Raw genomic sequence first — 16772 nt, forward strand, 5'->3', positions numbered from 1 at the left:
CTGCTTTTTGAAGGATTGTTTGGCTTTTATAACTGCCACTGTTAATTTTTTTTTTTTAAGGGTGCAGCTGGTTCTGTCTGTGACAGTCCCAAGGATTTTGATGCAGGACCATCAAAAATGGATCAGAGAGATAACAGCAAAACTGTCGGTACAGAAGCCCTAATGACTGTCTACCATCCGCAGGATGCTGAAAATCTAGACTCTAAAATGGTAAAGGATAAAATGGCCAACAGTTTTTGGAATGTAATTGGAAAAGACTGAAGTCTATTCAAAATGTATTCCAGCAAGGCTGCTGATTTTCTCTGGGGCTTTGTCAGTCATCTTTCATCTGCGTTTTCTGTATTTGGAGTCCACAGGGTGCTTCTTCATGGCTCCATTTAATTTTCTGCTCATCTTGTTTAATAATGATATGCCGTATCTTCACAAGCTAATTCCTCCTGCTCTTCCATCCCACAGGGAAGAGATGGCTGTTTGTTTTATGATAGTAAACGTTTAATATCTATCTGAATTGTCAGGATACGAAGTTACTACAAGCTCTTTGGAGGCAAGGAGAATGTTATTGAGAAATTGACTTAATTTCTTCCTGGCTTCATTCTTTTGCTCTTCTGTCTAATGAAGTTATGCTGTGGACAATGTTTCTGTAATATTTTTTACAGTAGGACATCCTGTGACTGTGAGTTGACTTTGCAAATAATCACTTGCTTGATTTCATTGTGCCGTCATGGCCAAATACTTTTTCTCTTTGTTTGTTTGTTAGAGCTCTCAAATTAGCAGAGAGAAACCTGCCGCCAGATAAGCCATCTGAACCTTCTCTTCATCCTATTTTTGCTCGTTGTCTTTCTTACTGCTTTCATTCAGTTTTGTCTTCTTTTCTTTCTTTTGTTTATTTACCTTTTACAAAGATAATGTTCATTTCCCATATCAATACTGATACCAATGCTGCCCTTTCCAGTTTATAAATTTATGTAATGAGAGCAAAATTTGTTTCCATTCCTCTAAAGAAAAGTGCTTAATGTTTATTGTCTTCTGCTTTTCCTAGTTGAAAGAAAAAATGAAAGAACAGTCCTGGAACATTCACTTTGTTGAACGGGGACATGGTGTCAGCATGTTTAGAACAAAGAAGACTCGAGACCTTGTTGTAAGAGGGATCCCGGAGGCATTAAGAGGAGAGCTCTGGCTACTCTTCTCAGGTACTGCATAGCAAGTAAACTTAATTAGTCTTGTGGGCTCTTTGCATGGATGTTCTGCTTACTGACTGCATGTGCTCTGACCTCTGCAACTTGTCCAAATCTTTCTGAAGACAGACACTTCAAAATGATGGACAAGATAATTTTGTCTACTATTTAGTTTTGCATTGATGCAAACTGAACCTGCGTCTGCTTCCTTTACAACAAACTGAATTGAAAAATAATGGTAAGAATACATGTTGTTCCAGGAGAAGGGCTTTTTACTTGCTAAAAAGAAAAGCATGTTTGTGGGACTGGGTTTCAATTGTTTTTGATTTCTGAGAGCTTTCTGAGAGAATAGTGTTAACAGACACAAAATGTTTTCCCAGCAGAGAATTTGGCTGCAGTTATCTGCAGCACTTTGCTATAGTTTGTTGCTTGATTTAAAGAGTGAGATTATACAGGAATTGTGGATTTCCTTACACATTCACAGAAAGGCAGCAGCTGCTGACTTGATCATGGTCATACAGGAAGCCTGTGTCAGATTCAGAAAATGAGATGCAGATTTTAAGGAGCCACCCAGGACCTTATCTGTTAGCTGTACTCGCTGTGCTCCCCGGGGCAGAGCTTACTTCTCTTTCAGAGGATGTGTTTATTGTAACAGATGCATTTTATACTCTTTGTTCAGCCTACTGTACAGTACTCCTTCCTTTGGAGGACATGTGAAAATGGATTTATCTTCGCTAGTGTTCTTTGAACATTTACATAGGCGTTTATGCTGTGTTACTAGTCTGGTCCCATGTCTACAAATGGAAAGATATTGTGTTTGCCAGAAAACTTGGGCAAAATTATAGGTGAAAGTAAGCTTTCCTTCCACAATGAAACAGAAAAGTAAGTCAAAATAATGGCAAGTTACTTAGATTTCCTCCAAACCTTATTTTATTTTGCTTTTCTGTTTTCATTTCAGAGTAATTCCATTGGTTTCAGTAGAATTACTCTGAAGCATTACTGCAGTAACATCTGGAGATTCATGAGGTTCCTCAGTAGTCCCAAAAAATGCTTATTCAAATTGCAGACACATCTTTACTGTTGTCCTCTAACACTGTGCAATGCAATGTATTGGCAGGTGCTGTGAATGACATGGCATCCAACCCTGGTTATTACACTGAGTTGGTGGAAAAGTCCTTAGGAACCTGCACTTTAGCTACTGACGAAATTGAACGAGATTTACGTCGCTCCTTACCTGAGCATCCTGCCTTTCAAAGTGACACAGGAATTTCTGCACTCAGGAGAGTTCTTACAGCTTATGCATACAGGAATCCCCAAATTGGATATTGTCAGGTACAGCAGTTTTGAGACTCTTAGTGTTACTTGTCTAAATATTAGCTCATTATGGCTGTATGGTGGCACCTCATAAAATCAATCACATATATGTAACAGTTTCTTGCTCAGTGGTTCACTTTGCTTATTTCATCCCACTATGTAACGTTGGTTACGTGGTGTATATATATTACATGGTACTTGAATTTGTTGGTAAATGCTGTCATGTCAACTTCATATGTGCCTTTGCATTCTTACTAGACTCTTAGCAATTAAAAATATTTTTATGTAGTTTAAATACTATGCTTCGTATTTAATAATGTAGAGTCTTATACTGGGTATGGCTGTAGGTTATCCTAGCACTCTAGAAATGTGCTGTAAAATGCTTTCAGAAGTATGAATTTTAACAAATGACAGCAGTTGTGTTTTCATAATACTTGCTTGTAAATACTTCCTTTCTTATTTGAATGTTACAGGCGATGAATATTTTGACATCAGTACTCCTGCTGTATGCTAAAGAGGAGGAAGCGTTCTGGCTTTTGGTTGCTGTGTGTGAAAGGATGCTACCCGATTATTTCAATCGTCGAATCATTGGTAACATCTGTCTGTCTTTTTATCTATACAGAATTGGAAATGATCATTCATTTAAGGAGTGAGCTGAAGGCTGAACAGTGGAGAGAAACTGTTGCATTTGATTCAGTATTGTGAAGTATAATAGAACATGAGAGTTACAGGGAACGTCCCAAGAGTCCTTCTTAAGCAGTGGTGGATATGATTCTCAGATATTCTCATTATGCTAGGTATAACTGCTCAGGAAGCAGTCAATTAGACTATTATACTGTTCTTTTGGAATTGTGGCTCCAATTCATACTATTTATTTGAAACTAAGGCAGCTTAAGTAAAGAAAAAGAGTTATTCCAGGTCTAGACTTAGTCTTTGATCTCATACTCAGTACTTGCAGGTGTATATGCTAGAAGAAAAGTTGGATGTGGAGTTTCTTTCAACTTGCAGAGTGGGTGGATCAGCTTTCAGGAGGATCATTTGAAATAGCCATATGCCCACAGAAGTGCTAACACATTTCACAGCGTGCATCCAGGCTCTGGACCCATGTACAAAATGCTTCCAGCTTAGGGAATGAAGCTGGTGGGTCCATGCAGCTAGGCCTGTGTTTGCTTTTATGACAAAGTTGCATTAGGATCTGGGCTTTATTTCTGGCCAGCGCGCTGAGAAAGGTTTGCTTCTCTGTATTAAGATTTGGGTGGTGGTTTTGTTATCCTTTCCCTGCAGGTGCCTTGGTAGATCAGGCAGTGTTTGAGGAGCTCATCAGAGTTCATCTGCCTCAGTTGACAGACCACATGATGGACATGACTTTTTTCTCCTCGGTCTCTCTCTCCTGGTTCCTTACCCTTTTTATCAGTGTGCTGCCTATTGAAAGTGCAGTCAATGTGGTGGACTGTTTCTTCTATGATGGAATAAAGGCAATCTTGCAGCTCGGTCTCGCAGTGCTGGAATATAACATGGAGAAGTTGCTGACTTGTAAGGATGATGCAGAAGCCGTCACTGTTCTCAACAGGTATCAGTGTAACTGTTAGTCTTACGGGCTGTGTAGAAGCTGCTGTAATGGTAAATAGATAAGTCATTCTGGGGCAGCTGAGAAGACATCTGACCAAGACTTCCAAAGACTTCAGAAGAATTAAGCATTCATCTCAGGCCAAAATTCTGAAAGAGGTGGCTGGAAAGTGGCTGAAATTGTCTAGCTGGGTCTTAAAAAATTCCAAGGCTAGAACAACCTTCTCTGGGTAGCCAGTTTCCATGTTTATATATTTTTGTTACTGTTACAGCATATTTGTGTTACTCATGCTGATGTTCTTTGCCATTTCCCATTCTATGTGCACTTTTTCTTCAGTAGATAGTGATGTTATTGGTTTTTTTTGTGATATACTGTTTCCTGCTGATTTCTTATGTGTTTGCTTTGTGCAGATTCTTTGACAGTGTCACTAACAAAGACAGTCCTTTGCCTCCAGCCGTGCAGCAGGGCTCCAACCTCAGCGATGCAAAGAGTGACCATCCAAAAGTGGACATTACTGATTTGATCCGAGAGTCAAATGAAGTATGTGTTCTTGTGGGTATGTTTTCACATCTCATGCAGTGTTTATGGTGCATGGGCTACCTTAAAAATAGCGCAGCTGCGTTGTACACGCTAGAATAGAAAATCTGCCTAGATTGGTAGAAATTGGGCTCTGTTTTTTGTTGAGCCTCCCTGAAAACTATAAAGGTTATGGGATAGATTTGTGTTTGTTTTTTTTTACTCCCTGAAATGTGCTTGCTGTGCTGTCCTGAGTGGCATTCCCAGGTTCATCACAGGTCACGTATTGCCATCTGTCATTCACTATATGAGTGTATCACCTAAATGAAACAGCCCTTGTGTTTACTAATTTGAGACTGATTACTGCACATTGCAGATAGTGGTAACATTTGACATAACAACCTGTGCACTTGACTGCGTACTTGAGTAGTTTGTTGTGTGGGTTAAATGACTGTTCAGACATGTGTTTGGTGAGGAAGATCGCTTATGATCTTTTAGCACTTTCTTTGTTTGATTTCTGCAGCATCTAGCTTGGCAGCTCTGCTTCGGGGAGAAAATAGACCTAGCTTCTCCTCCTTTTGACCTCAGGTTTTCATGAAGCGTTTCCTTCCTTGGTGTGATTTGCAACAGGGTATTAATCCATTTGTAGGTAGGTTTCTGCTTAGCCCACCTGAAGTGAAAGGCAAGCTGAGAGAAGAAATCTGTTCACATTTTGTCTTTTGTATTAGCTGGTTTCTTTTATCTGCATGATACTTCTTTTGCTTTCTTTTCTGATTCTCAGTCAGATGTTTCTAGTGAAAGATCCAGAATCCGTTTCTTTTCAAAAGATGTCCTGGCCTTGACTTAGAAAAGATTGACTAACCTGTAATTTGTATAGTTTAGAGACTGTATTCTTTGATCTTTACTGAGAGGAGGGCATTGCCTTTAGTGGGGTGAACAAAGAGAAGAATCAGACATTCAAGCTGTCTTGAAGTGTCTTTATAGTATTGGGCTAATCACGTAAAAAGTCTATGCTTCTGCTCCCAGTATAGTTTTGCAAGAATGTTGCACTGAAGAATCATGCTTGTAAAAGGCTTTGAGATTCTTGTGAGGAGAGTTGCAAACAATTATAGTTCTTTCTTGTCATGGTGAGATCTTACAGTGTGGATGAATGCTCGCAGGATAAAGAACAGAGATGGTAAACAATGAAGTGCTGTGTATTGCATTCTGAAGTGTAAGCTGAAGCTTTTACAGAGGTGGAATCATTACTGGAAGACAAAGCCAAAGAAACTCTTCTTCATCCCCTGCCTTTGCAGACAGGTGGCTGGACCAAAGCGATGGCCTCTGATGTGGTATGGCTTTTGAACATTGATTTGAACCTGAATCTTCCACTTCCAAGTTGACAGCTGTGTTCCTAGGCCTGTATCCCAATTCCTTTCCCATTGGCCCTTTTTTGGATGCAAATTTTTATCTTGAGTTGAAACTGAATTTCTTCAATGCTGGTAAGGGTCACAGCCCTTTGTCTGAGAACTGCTGATACAAAGTGAGAGTCAATTTCCTCCTTCCCATTTTGACCAGGCAGTTTATTTCAACACAATTCTGTTCTGGTGAAGGGGTTTATTTTCACATCACTGTGGAAATAAAACAGATTTTGAAATGGTAAGATTGCTACAATTGAGAGTTGTCATTCTGCAGACTGATCTAATTACAAAACATGAATAAGTGAACAGGGATGTACTTTGTGATACTGTTGCTTTGCATGGGTGTTCACAGGATAAATGAGATTAAGCGAAAAGGTCTGGAGTTGGATTTTAAAATGATGTTCAGCTTCATGCCTTTATGACTCAGGCACAAATGCAAGACTCATTCTTTGGCAATCTAATCAGGTTTGAAAAAATCATGTTTAGCTGCTGAATGGCAGAACGTGTAACATTTTATGACATCACACTAATTCAGAGTTAAATTATATATATTGTTTATGTTCTTACTGAGGTCATTGCACAATATCAGTGCCCAGAAGCCAGACCAGTGAATTAGATATGATTCAGAGATGCAGTTTCTCTCTGCTTCCTCTTTGTTCCAAGTCAGAAGTATGCTGGTAGTGATCTTCACAGGAACATAGAAATACATTTCTGGAAAAGATCTCCACAGGTCATCCAGTTCAGCTATCTGTCCAGCATCAGATGGATCATCCTTGAAAAATGTCTAATGTTGTTAAAATGCTTCAACAAAAGGCAATCTGCAAAAATTTATCCCATTGTAAGGTTTCTCTGCCCTTGTCAGAAAATATCCTACTATCCAGTGTTGTTCCTCTTGGATGCTCGTAAAGTACTATTGAGGATTTTCAGTTGTGGTGTTCTTTGCAATTCCTTCTTGCTGTTAGGTTGTTGTTGTTCATCGCTTGCCCGTTCAGCTCTGATCTTTTCTTTTTCTAGATTCTACACACCCAGTTCCTCTAACCATTCTTCAAAGCTTATGTGCTTGGACTCTTTATGACTGTGTTGAAGTTTTTTATACCTTTAAAGTGCATGGTGGGAAATGGGAACAAAACACACCACAGAAAAACTTCTTGAAGTTCTGTCTAGTTTGGTCATTTGTCACTTATTTGTTCTCAGAGTTTGTTATTAGAGCCATCTGGGCACATGGTGTGTGGTGGTCATGGTTAGGCTGTGTTTTCCTGGTTGCATGTATTGCTGAAGAGTGTCAAATTAAATATCTATCCTATCCACTGTTTCAATTCTACACACTGGACTGAATTTCCTTATAGGAGGAAATTAAATTGATTCAACATGATCTTGGTAAAGAATGTTGGCCAGTTTTGATACATCTTTTCTATTTAGATTTTAATTCTTGAATAATTTTATTCCATGAGTTCTCTGGGAATTCGTTTCTATTTTTTTGCCTATTATCCCACTTTTCTTTAAAGGTAAATGTATTTTTCTACTCCCAATGCTCAGACTCTTTTCCTGTCCTTCAGAAATTCCAGAGTTAGCTAGGAATGGTTCAGAAATTACTTCAGCTAATTTCTGAAGTTCCCTAGAGCGAACTTCGAAACCCTGACAACACACACATCTTAGACTTTGTTACCCTGCAGTAGTAGTCACCATGTTATAGCAATGTTGGATATAGAACCGACGTGTGGTAAAATCCCTTCCTTTATCTTCCCACACAGTGAGCTACTCCAATTTCTTCTTTCTCAATCACTGTTTGAAACACTTGCCCTTTTAAAAGTTAGGCTGTTTAGGAAGAACATTAATGCTCTAATAGATGATTTTTTTTTCTCGGAGTTTCTAGGATCTTTCTTTATGTCCATAACTGTGCGGTACTTAGGTGCAAGAAAGACAAAAATATCTGCTTAGTTGTGACTAGCAGCAGTTGATTTAATAGAACAATGCTTTTCCTCTTAGAGATATGGCGATATTCGATATGAGGATGTTGAGAGCATGCGCTGCAGGAACAGGCTTTCTGTGATCCAGATGTTAGAAGCTACAACCAAGCAGAATGTGGTGAGTGACTTGGAAGAACTAAACCCCTCCCTCTAATAAGGTTCATTCCCTTTTAGAAAATTCTAAGTAGCGCTACATTTTCCAGGGCCAAATATAATTTTATGTCCTGAAATTCCTCTCATCTGCAGGACGTCTGTTAACAGGGGTTTGGCCTGTGACATTTTCAGTCTGTGAATCACAGCATGGCTGTCTGCTCTCATTACAAGTAACGCCATCGCAGACCACTTCTAAAGGCTGGCATACCTCTGATGCTTGCATTGATTGGAACAGGCTGACCTATATTTTTCTGCTGTTGTTAAATTTTGAATGCATTTCTCTCAGGCACAGAACACTGTAAGATGTCCACATTTCTACAGCAGAACAAGAAATCACCTGCATTTTTACTCTGGGAAGTAAATGTCACTGATGACATTATTGTACTGCGTTCAACAAGGGTTGTTTTTCATCTCTGGTAGTGTGTGCATGGTGTGATAGCTCTTCAGCTGCCATTACCATCCTTTAAGTTCAGGCTCCTGATTGAAGGTGAAGGTTGCAAGGTGGCTCCCTTGTTTGCCTCTATTCTCCAGTGGCTCATTTCTGATAGCTGTTGATAATACTAGTCTAGATAAGAAGCAGTGATTTCTGTATTAAATGTGGCTTGTAGCAACTGATACCAAGTGCTGTTGGTTGTGCTAAGGTGATGACTGTTGTGTTTCGTTTTACAAAACATATATATTGTGAATATGGAATCTAGTCTTGTAGCTAACTTTTTTTGAAAAAAAAAGAAGGGTTTTTTTTAGTAGCCATGAACATTTATTTTTGTGTGTGTAAATTTAAAAAATGAGGATTCAGCTTCACTGTTGAGCTGAATATACATTTTCCCTCTATAAAGGAAGCTGTATGTTATATTATTATGAATACTTGAGTTTCTCTCCTGGGTTTCATATTGTAGGGTCCATGTATGCAAGTACTGTGACTAACTTTTGGGGAAGAAATTATTTCTTTCAGCCTAGAATCTTCTGATTGCGTTTAAAAAGAAGTTCTGTTCTTACTTCTAATTGTAGCATGTGAAAACTTGGAACATTCAAGGAATATCTTTTAATGTAAGGTTAAGTCTTATTCCAAGAGGGAAGACTCATTAATTAGTTTTCTATTAATTTTATTTCAGCTACGTGTTGTGTCCCAGGATGTAAAATTCAGTCCTAGTGATCTTGAAGAGCTTTATGAGTTATTCAAGGTAATGTGCCATTTTCCTCACTTACCAAACATCCATCTTAATAGTGGACTGTGTTACGGGTATGAAAGAGTTTTAACAAATTGAGGTAAAAGCTAGACTCAACGTATGTTTTACATGTCAGCTTTAAATCAAATTGCATAGTTAACTTCCCACATCTTTCACCCCAAGGATGGTGTGGCTTCAGAAAATCTAACATTTTATCCTTCTTTTGCAGAAGGAGCACTTTCTTTCCTGTTATTGGAATGTAAATAGTCCTGCCTTGCAGCATCACGATGCCAGTCTGCCGTATCTTGACCAGTATCGGATTGATTGCCAGCAGTTCAGGGTTCTCTGTCATCTCTTGAGTCCCTGGTCACACTGTGCAAACAGAGATGGGCTTGCATTGTGGACATTTAGACTGTTGGATGAGGACTCCGATCGCCTTATAAATTTCAAACAATTTGCCTGTGTTCTTGGTATGAGGACAATATGTATGTGTAGCACATTTGCAAGGGAGCTCTATCCTGGGAGTAGCCCTGGCATGTATCACCTTCCGTACACTATAAAGAGCCTAAGGAGACTCGTAGGGTCAAATACTCTGATTTTTTTCACGTGATATTAAACGCAAAGACTGTTTAAATGGCAAGCCAAATGCTCTGAGTATATTTATGAGCTTGAAAGCGGGAGCTACACTGTTTAGGTGAATTATAAAGGCTTTAAGTTATGGCTATGCTTTCATTTTCTTGTCTGGACTTCACCATGAAATAGCTAACAAGGGGCTTTATAGACAAGTAACGTTTCTGAGACGTTAATCCCCTGGAGAATAATCTGTTTGAGATTAATTTAAATATGGCTTTCCCATCAAAATATCAGAAAATGAGGAAATTGTATGATCTCATTGGCCCAGTCTGTTTGGTTGATGATAAATGCTTCCTCATACTAAGCCACCTCATTCACAGATCATGCAAGATGACCAAAGCCTTATGTCTTTGGGGAACTGAAAGTTTTCTTCACTTACTACTCTGTTCCTTTCATCTTGTTTTCAAAGGGGTATTGTTGAGGAAAACAAGTTTTAGGGAAAATGCTGAGAAGACATTACTGCTAGATTTCTTTGGTGCTGTGATTTCATTTTAGTAAGTCATAGACATGAGTGTTCTCTCCTCAGTGAAGGCAAACCCCAGGCTCAGCTACAGGTGATATTGCCTGCCTTAAGCTTTATCTGTAATAGTGCTCAATGTAAAGTGGTAGGACACATCTGGTTCCAACTTCCCTGGGTTGTATTTGCTTAGGTTAAGAGGGTGTTTTGAAGTTTGGCCCAGCTGAACAGACTGTCTCACCTCTTTCCTCTAACAGATACCATGTATAATGGAAGTTTCACTGACAAACTCAAGCTTCTTTTTAAGTTGCACATACCTCCAGGTAAGTGAGAGGTGGTGGCATTTGGGGAGGACTGTTCCTGGCTTTTATAATCTTTGCATGTTTTTATTTCTTAGCTTTACTTTTCTTCCTGTTGTCATCAGTCCTGGCTACAGTACTGTCCAATAACTGTAATACAAATGTGTATTTCTCTAAGAAGTGATGTATTCTTTGCGAAGGACTTCAAGTGCTCCAACACCATTTCTTTTCATAGGAACCATTTGTCTGTACAAATCTTTTGCTTTTTATCACTGCTTTGATAAAGCTTGAGAGCCCCAAACCCACTTTATTAATTTATTTCTTGCAGCTTTTACTGAAGTAGAATCCCTAAGCCCTTCCAAAGGTGGTGATCTTTCAAAAGAAGAACTGATCCAGTTCAGCCAACTCAGTGGTAAGCTTCGGAGTATGAGGCTTTAACTGCAGGATGTTGGAAGGAATCTATTAATTATCTTGTGAAAAAATGAGGAGATCTCTTCTGAAAACTAGTAAATCCAGTAAATCATAACGCTGTCAGTAAATCAGATTACTGTTAACAAGAATCCTTCTGCAGATATTCATAAAGTGGTGCAGAATTTGTTGATATTTAGTCTGATGATTGAATTCAAAGGCCGTGGATATTTACATGGAAATAGAAGAGTGTGTTTGGTCAGTGTTTTTCAGCATAGTAGGCAACCTGTTGCAGTGTTGGCCATTTCACTTTTGCATTCAAGGTATAAAGGGATGATATTTCCTATCTTGAGAAATAAGATATCCAAATCTGTAATTATTTTGAGGCATATAAGCAAGTGTCATAAAATCCCTTCCTTCCATTTTAAACCAAATAAGCTGAAAAAGATTTGTGGGATCGAAGTTCATGGAGTTGATAAAATATTCTTTTTGGAAAGCTGTATGGCTTTACTGCTTTTGAAGACAGATCCTTTCTGATTTTAAAAAACTGTCCAGAAGTACCTTTTCTGTAATATACGGACACTGTTCTTGCCACTGTTTAAGACACGGGCAATGAGTATTCTGAAGGTTATTTGCTTGACATACCTGATTGCAGCTTCCTTTGTCATCTCCAGCCTCCTGGTGGCTTCTGTTTTTATAGAAAGTATACAAAACTTACCATGTGGTTTCTTGTTGACCTAATCTGTGTTGAGAACGTAGAGGTTGGTGAGGGTCTTGCTTCTTAAGGATGGACTTTTTGATAAAAGGAGGTGAACCATTGATCCTTCTTTCTCTAATAAATTACTCTTTCTTGTTTTTCTTCTCTGAAACTGAAGTTTCATCTGTTGGAGATAGTCTTGAAAGTGACCCTTTGAAAAGCAGCCCAGAAAAAGGTAAAGAATCCTGGAGACACATTTGGTAACTGGGTTTTTTGTGGGAGCAGAGCTATGAAAGTGTGTAGTGACAAAGTGTATGGAGCAATGTCATCTCTATTATAGTGCTAACATATCCATTTTAATAAGTATAGTCCTGAGAAAGTGACGTAAATGCTGATACTAAGCAGTATTGTTTATTCTCATTGACCCCAGCACTCTGTTGAGAAGGAATGACATTGAGATGGCCCAGCAGCCCTCATGAAAAGCTCTTAGTTCTTGTTTGTTCACTTCCTTTTTTTTTTTTTTTTCTTTTTGTAGGGAAGGGGAAGGTTGACATTCAGGCTTATCTGAAGCAATGGCAAGATGAACTTCTTAAAAAAGAAGAAAACATTAAGGATTTGCCAAGAATGAATCAGGTAGACTGTCTGTCTGAGTTTTGTCTATTTTTGACTGCTATTTATCCTTTGAGTACTATTAATAGTTTTCTAAAGGATTTGTAGGATCAGTTAAAGTAGACTCTTCTGTTAGTCATTAGACTGTGGGGTTTTTTTAGGTTGCTGTAGACTGTAAGCTTATGAAGAGAGGGACATTCTGACACACTTAATTTTATCAGGGCTGGTCTACTCTCATATTATCATTAGAGCAGTTGTACCAGGTGCCTAGCAGCAGCAGGCACTGAACTGAGATCACAACATGTAGTGAAACAGGACATTTGTGTTGCTGTTCTCTGAATAGTCTTCTCTATATTTTCTGTAGTCTCAGTTCATCCAGTTCTCAAAAACTCTGTACAATCTGTTCCATGGGGATCCTGAGGAAGAACAGTTATATCGGGCTATAGCGGTGGTAACCAGCCTCCTGCTGAAAATGGAAGAAGTTGGGAGAAGACTGCAGAGTCCCATGTCACCAGTCAAAAGTCCAGTTGCTGTTATGGAAGTGCCTGCTGAAATCCCCGAGAAAGGGCAGAAGGAAAGCAGCTCTGAGCAGCCTGGAGGCAGCAGAGCACAGAGCTTGAGCGGAAACCATGAGTGGTCTTTTGCCTTTGAACAGATTTTGGCATCCTTATTAAATGAGCCAGCCCTTGTGAGATTTTTTGAGAAACCTCATGACATAAAAGTTAAAATAGAGAGTGCTAAAAATTTACAGCTTAAAGCAAGAACCAGAATGTAATTTTCTTTACCTTTGACTCTGAATTAACTGCATAAAGCACTTAGAAATGAAGGTTGTTACTATGGAAATGGAGCCTAGTGTTTACATAGGAAATGGAGTTTGAAGAGTTAGCTTTAAATATCAGATTACTGGTATGTAATGTAAATAAAAATAGTTCGAAGCACAATCACTTTCTTGCATTGTTCATAAATTTTACTCAAAAAAATGGACTGAATAGTAAATTGTCTTTACCATGTTATTAAATATGCAACATTTCTTGGAAATACTAGAAGTGACCTATTGCAAACCTATCTGAACAACAACTGTGTGCTTCAGGTTCATTTCTATTACTGTGATAAAAGGAATGACTTCTAGCCATTTTCACTTAAAAGAACATTGACAGCTTAGAGGTTGTTTTCTAGGTTAGTTTAATTAGTTATTTCCAAAGTTGCATGTGGAGTGAGATCAGAGCAGGGTGAAGACTAAGAACAGAGGCTTTGGTAGGTGCAAGAGCATGATGCTAGAGATGGAAGTTGCCCTGCTCTCAATTACTGTGCTTTGGCGTTAACCACTGGCCCTGATAAATAAATGTTGACCTTAAACCTGTAGTAGCTGGTGCTAGAATGGGTTTAGAGAAAGAGGGGAAGAGATTGTGTTTTAACGATGGCAACAAAATAATCTGGGACTCTTCTGCTCAACTATTTAAAACTGGCTGTTTCTAAAGCCTGTGTGACAGACTTTCTCTGCAGAGCAGTGTTATGTTTTATACTGTGCATGTGTTTTGTAAAGAAGCAGAACGGGTATGGTACCACTCACTGACTTTTTTTCTTGCAATACGAATATGAATGAGGAATATTATGAAATTCTGACTTGTGTTATGAGCACTTGATGAAATACCACCCTAGCAATTAGTGTTAAAATTTTCATGCTGCTTCTGAAGAATACAGTTTTGATCGGGAGCAATGAATTTATGAACGATTTCTTCTACTTTCCCCCATACTCTCAGGTATTAATGTAAAATAAAGTTTTATTGAATGAAGAGTAACTCCAAAATCTATTGCAGAAGTCTTCACAAACTAATTACACTTGATACAATGTAATACTTTGTATTTTTATGCATAAAACATAAAAACTAATTTATCCTTTCATGTGGATGTGTTTTCCAGGCAAAGCAGGGCAACACTGTGTTAGTTTTAAAATGTATTTACTCACTCACTGTTTTCTTAATGTTGTTTTAGAAGTACAAAGCAGAGGATATTGTTGTTCTAGTACAGGACATACTCTGATAAGGTTTGCTCAGTGAGTAATTCTTCCGCAAATAGCTGTACCGAAGTTAATGGGTCCCCTTGTAAATAAATGCCGCATCCTATCCAAAAAAGCTTTTGCAGTTCATGATGGATTTTGTTAATTTCAAGGAGTAGTCAAAGCCATGAACTATTTGTGAAGCAAGTTAGCACAGAGATATGAAAGTCTTAAAACTCCATGACGTTTTTTTGGTTGCGAGCCAAGCTGTTACAATCTATGTGCACAAGACTGTGCTGAAGGAACCTGAAAAATACAATAGCCTTGTGGCATAACTTGGCTTGGTTATGCAGAACTGAGCACCTTTTAAAAATATCATTCTCTATTAGTGTCAATCAAAAAAAGTGTAGAGCCTTTACCAATTAGGTGGTAGCACGTTTCCGCTATTCTGTCTATGTATAAAGAGAGATTACCAGCATATATTAAAAAAAAAGATTTAAGGTCAGAAGTTAGGATATTTAAAGGAACACTAACTTTTATTAACTGCTTTTTAATTTTATAGTTTGTTAACTGATTTTCTGTTCAACTTGTTTATATTTTTTCCCCAGAAACTGTAATGTCTTTAAATTGTTCCTGTAATACACCTGCGTGTTGATCCAGCAAGACTGCTCAGGGTGGCCAGGCATTCAGCCTCATCAGGACAGAGGGTAGAGCACAGTTGCTTTCAGCAGGCTGGCAGCAGCTGCCTAACTGGGAGGTTCTTCTTTTTGGAGCCTGTGGATCACGAGCAGATCCTTTGGGGAGACAGTGATGTACCCAATGTCAGCTATTCCCAAGTAGTGTGACCCAGAAGTGTGTTTGCTGGGCTGTATCCACAGTGTCCCAAAATACTGACGGATGCTTCTGCTTTGCTTGTGACAGAGTCGCTCTGGAGTTGGTGTCTAGCTCCTATCCTCTTGTGGAGATAGGCTGGCTCATGAATTTTTCAGGCTTAATCGGGATTGGGGGAGCTAGAGCAAGAGAAGCTCTTTCCCTTTCTTCAGTCCCACCGAATGATGCCTTAACTTCAAAGCCTGCATAGTCAGGGACAGAGATCGCCCTATGATACAGCTTTATGGGTATCTGAGGTTCTTGGAGATGCAAAGATGAACCCAAATTCCCATCCCATTGCATTAGGACGCTGCAGGTGTCCACACTTCTGTGGCAGGAGGGCAGCAGCCACACAGAGCTGGGCATTAAGCGGAAGTGCTAGGGAGGAGTCTGATGGTTGCAGAGTCTGACCTAGAATTACTCAGCTACTTCCCTAGGGGGGACTTTCCATTCAAATTGTACCTTGGACGTTTTTTAGAAGTGTTTTTGAACTTTGACCAGTTCATTCACCAACGGGAAGCAGCATGGTTGAGTAAGAACTGATGTGTCATTTCATGTATCTATTTTTTTTTCACATATCTTTTTTTTACCTTATCTTTTTTCTGTAACAGTTTTCATGAAGTTATCTGTGTGGGTTTTTTTTGTTTCAGTCATAGGAAATAAATGAATGTACACTATTCAGTACAAAATAGACAGTTGGAGGTAGGATATAGATTGCTAAAACTAGTGATGCTGTTCAAAGAGTTTAGAGGTTGCACTACATGCTGCAGTGTCACCAGTGTCACTCGGCAGCTACGTCGCATTTTCTTACCCTGAAATGTTCTCCGTGGCTGTTGGCGTCCCCTGCACAGTCCTCTCTAGTGGCCGGGCCAGTGTTATTGTCGCTATGCACATGAGATTCCTTTTGTTGAATGTAATCGTTAGCCCAGGGGGTGGCAGCCAAGCTGCAATGGTCCCTCACTCCTGCAATCCAGCGTGTGCTGCTTGGGGACCCCAAGCCCGTCCCTGCACTCCAGGTGAATGGTGGCAGCTCCGACCACCGCAAGGAGCCGGCTGCTTGACCCCTTTGTGCGCTCAGTTCAGGGCATGAATGCAAAGGGTGAGGTAAGAGCTCATCTAATAGTAATAAAAATATAAGCCCTTTCCATCATGGGTGGAACTGCTTGTAATTCAACCAGTAGCATTTTGTGGGACAGGGAAATGGTTGCTGCCATGTGATTCAGAAAAAGGACTCTCTGTTTCTGTCCATTCCTAAAACAAGCCACTTGTTCATCATTCTAATGGCTAGATAATAATGTATTTTTAGAAGTTTGCTACTGTGGTGACTAAGAAATAGCTGTGTGGTGGTTTTATTTAAAGTTTCTCATGCAATTGTACCGTGCAGGGTTCTTAATTGCGATTGCAGTTGTTATCTGGACTAAACCAAAAAGAAATACTCCAATTTGTTTCCAGAAAAATAGGATATTTTGGTTTTGGTTTGTTTTTTTTCCTATAGCTTTGTCACTTTACCAAGAAGGCAACACGTTCGTGTTGGCAGGTTGGCAT

At 39.2% G+C, this 16772-nt stretch overlaps 1 protein-coding gene across 4 annotated transcripts in view; it reads left to right on the forward strand.

The window, feature by feature from the left end:
• TBC1D8B (TBC1 domain family member 8B) overlaps positions 1-14813 on the forward strand; it is a 29449-nt gene extending 14636 nt beyond the window's left edge. The window contains exons 8-21 of one of the 4 annotated variants that reach the window (XM_069867728.1): positions 61-210; positions 1040-1190; positions 2293-2507; positions 2963-3080; positions 3774-4059; positions 4467-4596; positions 7959-8057; positions 9205-9273; positions 9488-9728; positions 10606-10671; positions 10976-11059; positions 11931-11987; positions 12288-12385; positions 12726-14813. In XM_069867728.1, coding sequence (XP_069723829.1) covers positions 61-210; positions 1040-1190; positions 2293-2507; positions 2963-3080; positions 3774-4059; positions 4467-4596; positions 7959-8057; positions 9205-9273; positions 9488-9728; positions 10606-10671; positions 10976-11059; positions 11931-11987; positions 12288-12385; positions 12726-13136 — 2175 coding nt within the window. In that variant the 3' untranslated portion in view covers positions 13137-14813. Of the gene's footprint in view, positions 1-60; positions 211-1039; positions 1191-2292; positions 2508-2962; positions 3081-3773; positions 4060-4466; positions 4613-6635; positions 6689-7958; positions 8058-9204; positions 9274-9487; positions 9729-10605; positions 10672-10975; positions 11060-11930; positions 11988-12287; positions 12386-12725 lie in introns of those variants that run through there. The other 3 variants (XR_011338388.1, XM_069867729.1, XR_011338389.1) reach the window with 3 other exon arrangements.
• Positions 14814-16772: the final 1959 nt, after the last annotated feature.

This window comes from Phaenicophaeus curvirostris, chromosome 13 (genome assembly GCF_032191515.1).
Source record: "Phaenicophaeus curvirostris isolate KB17595 chromosome 13, BPBGC_Pcur_1.0, whole genome shotgun sequence".
NCBI lineage: Eukaryota > Metazoa > Chordata > Aves > Cuculiformes > Cuculidae > Phaenicophaeus > Phaenicophaeus curvirostris.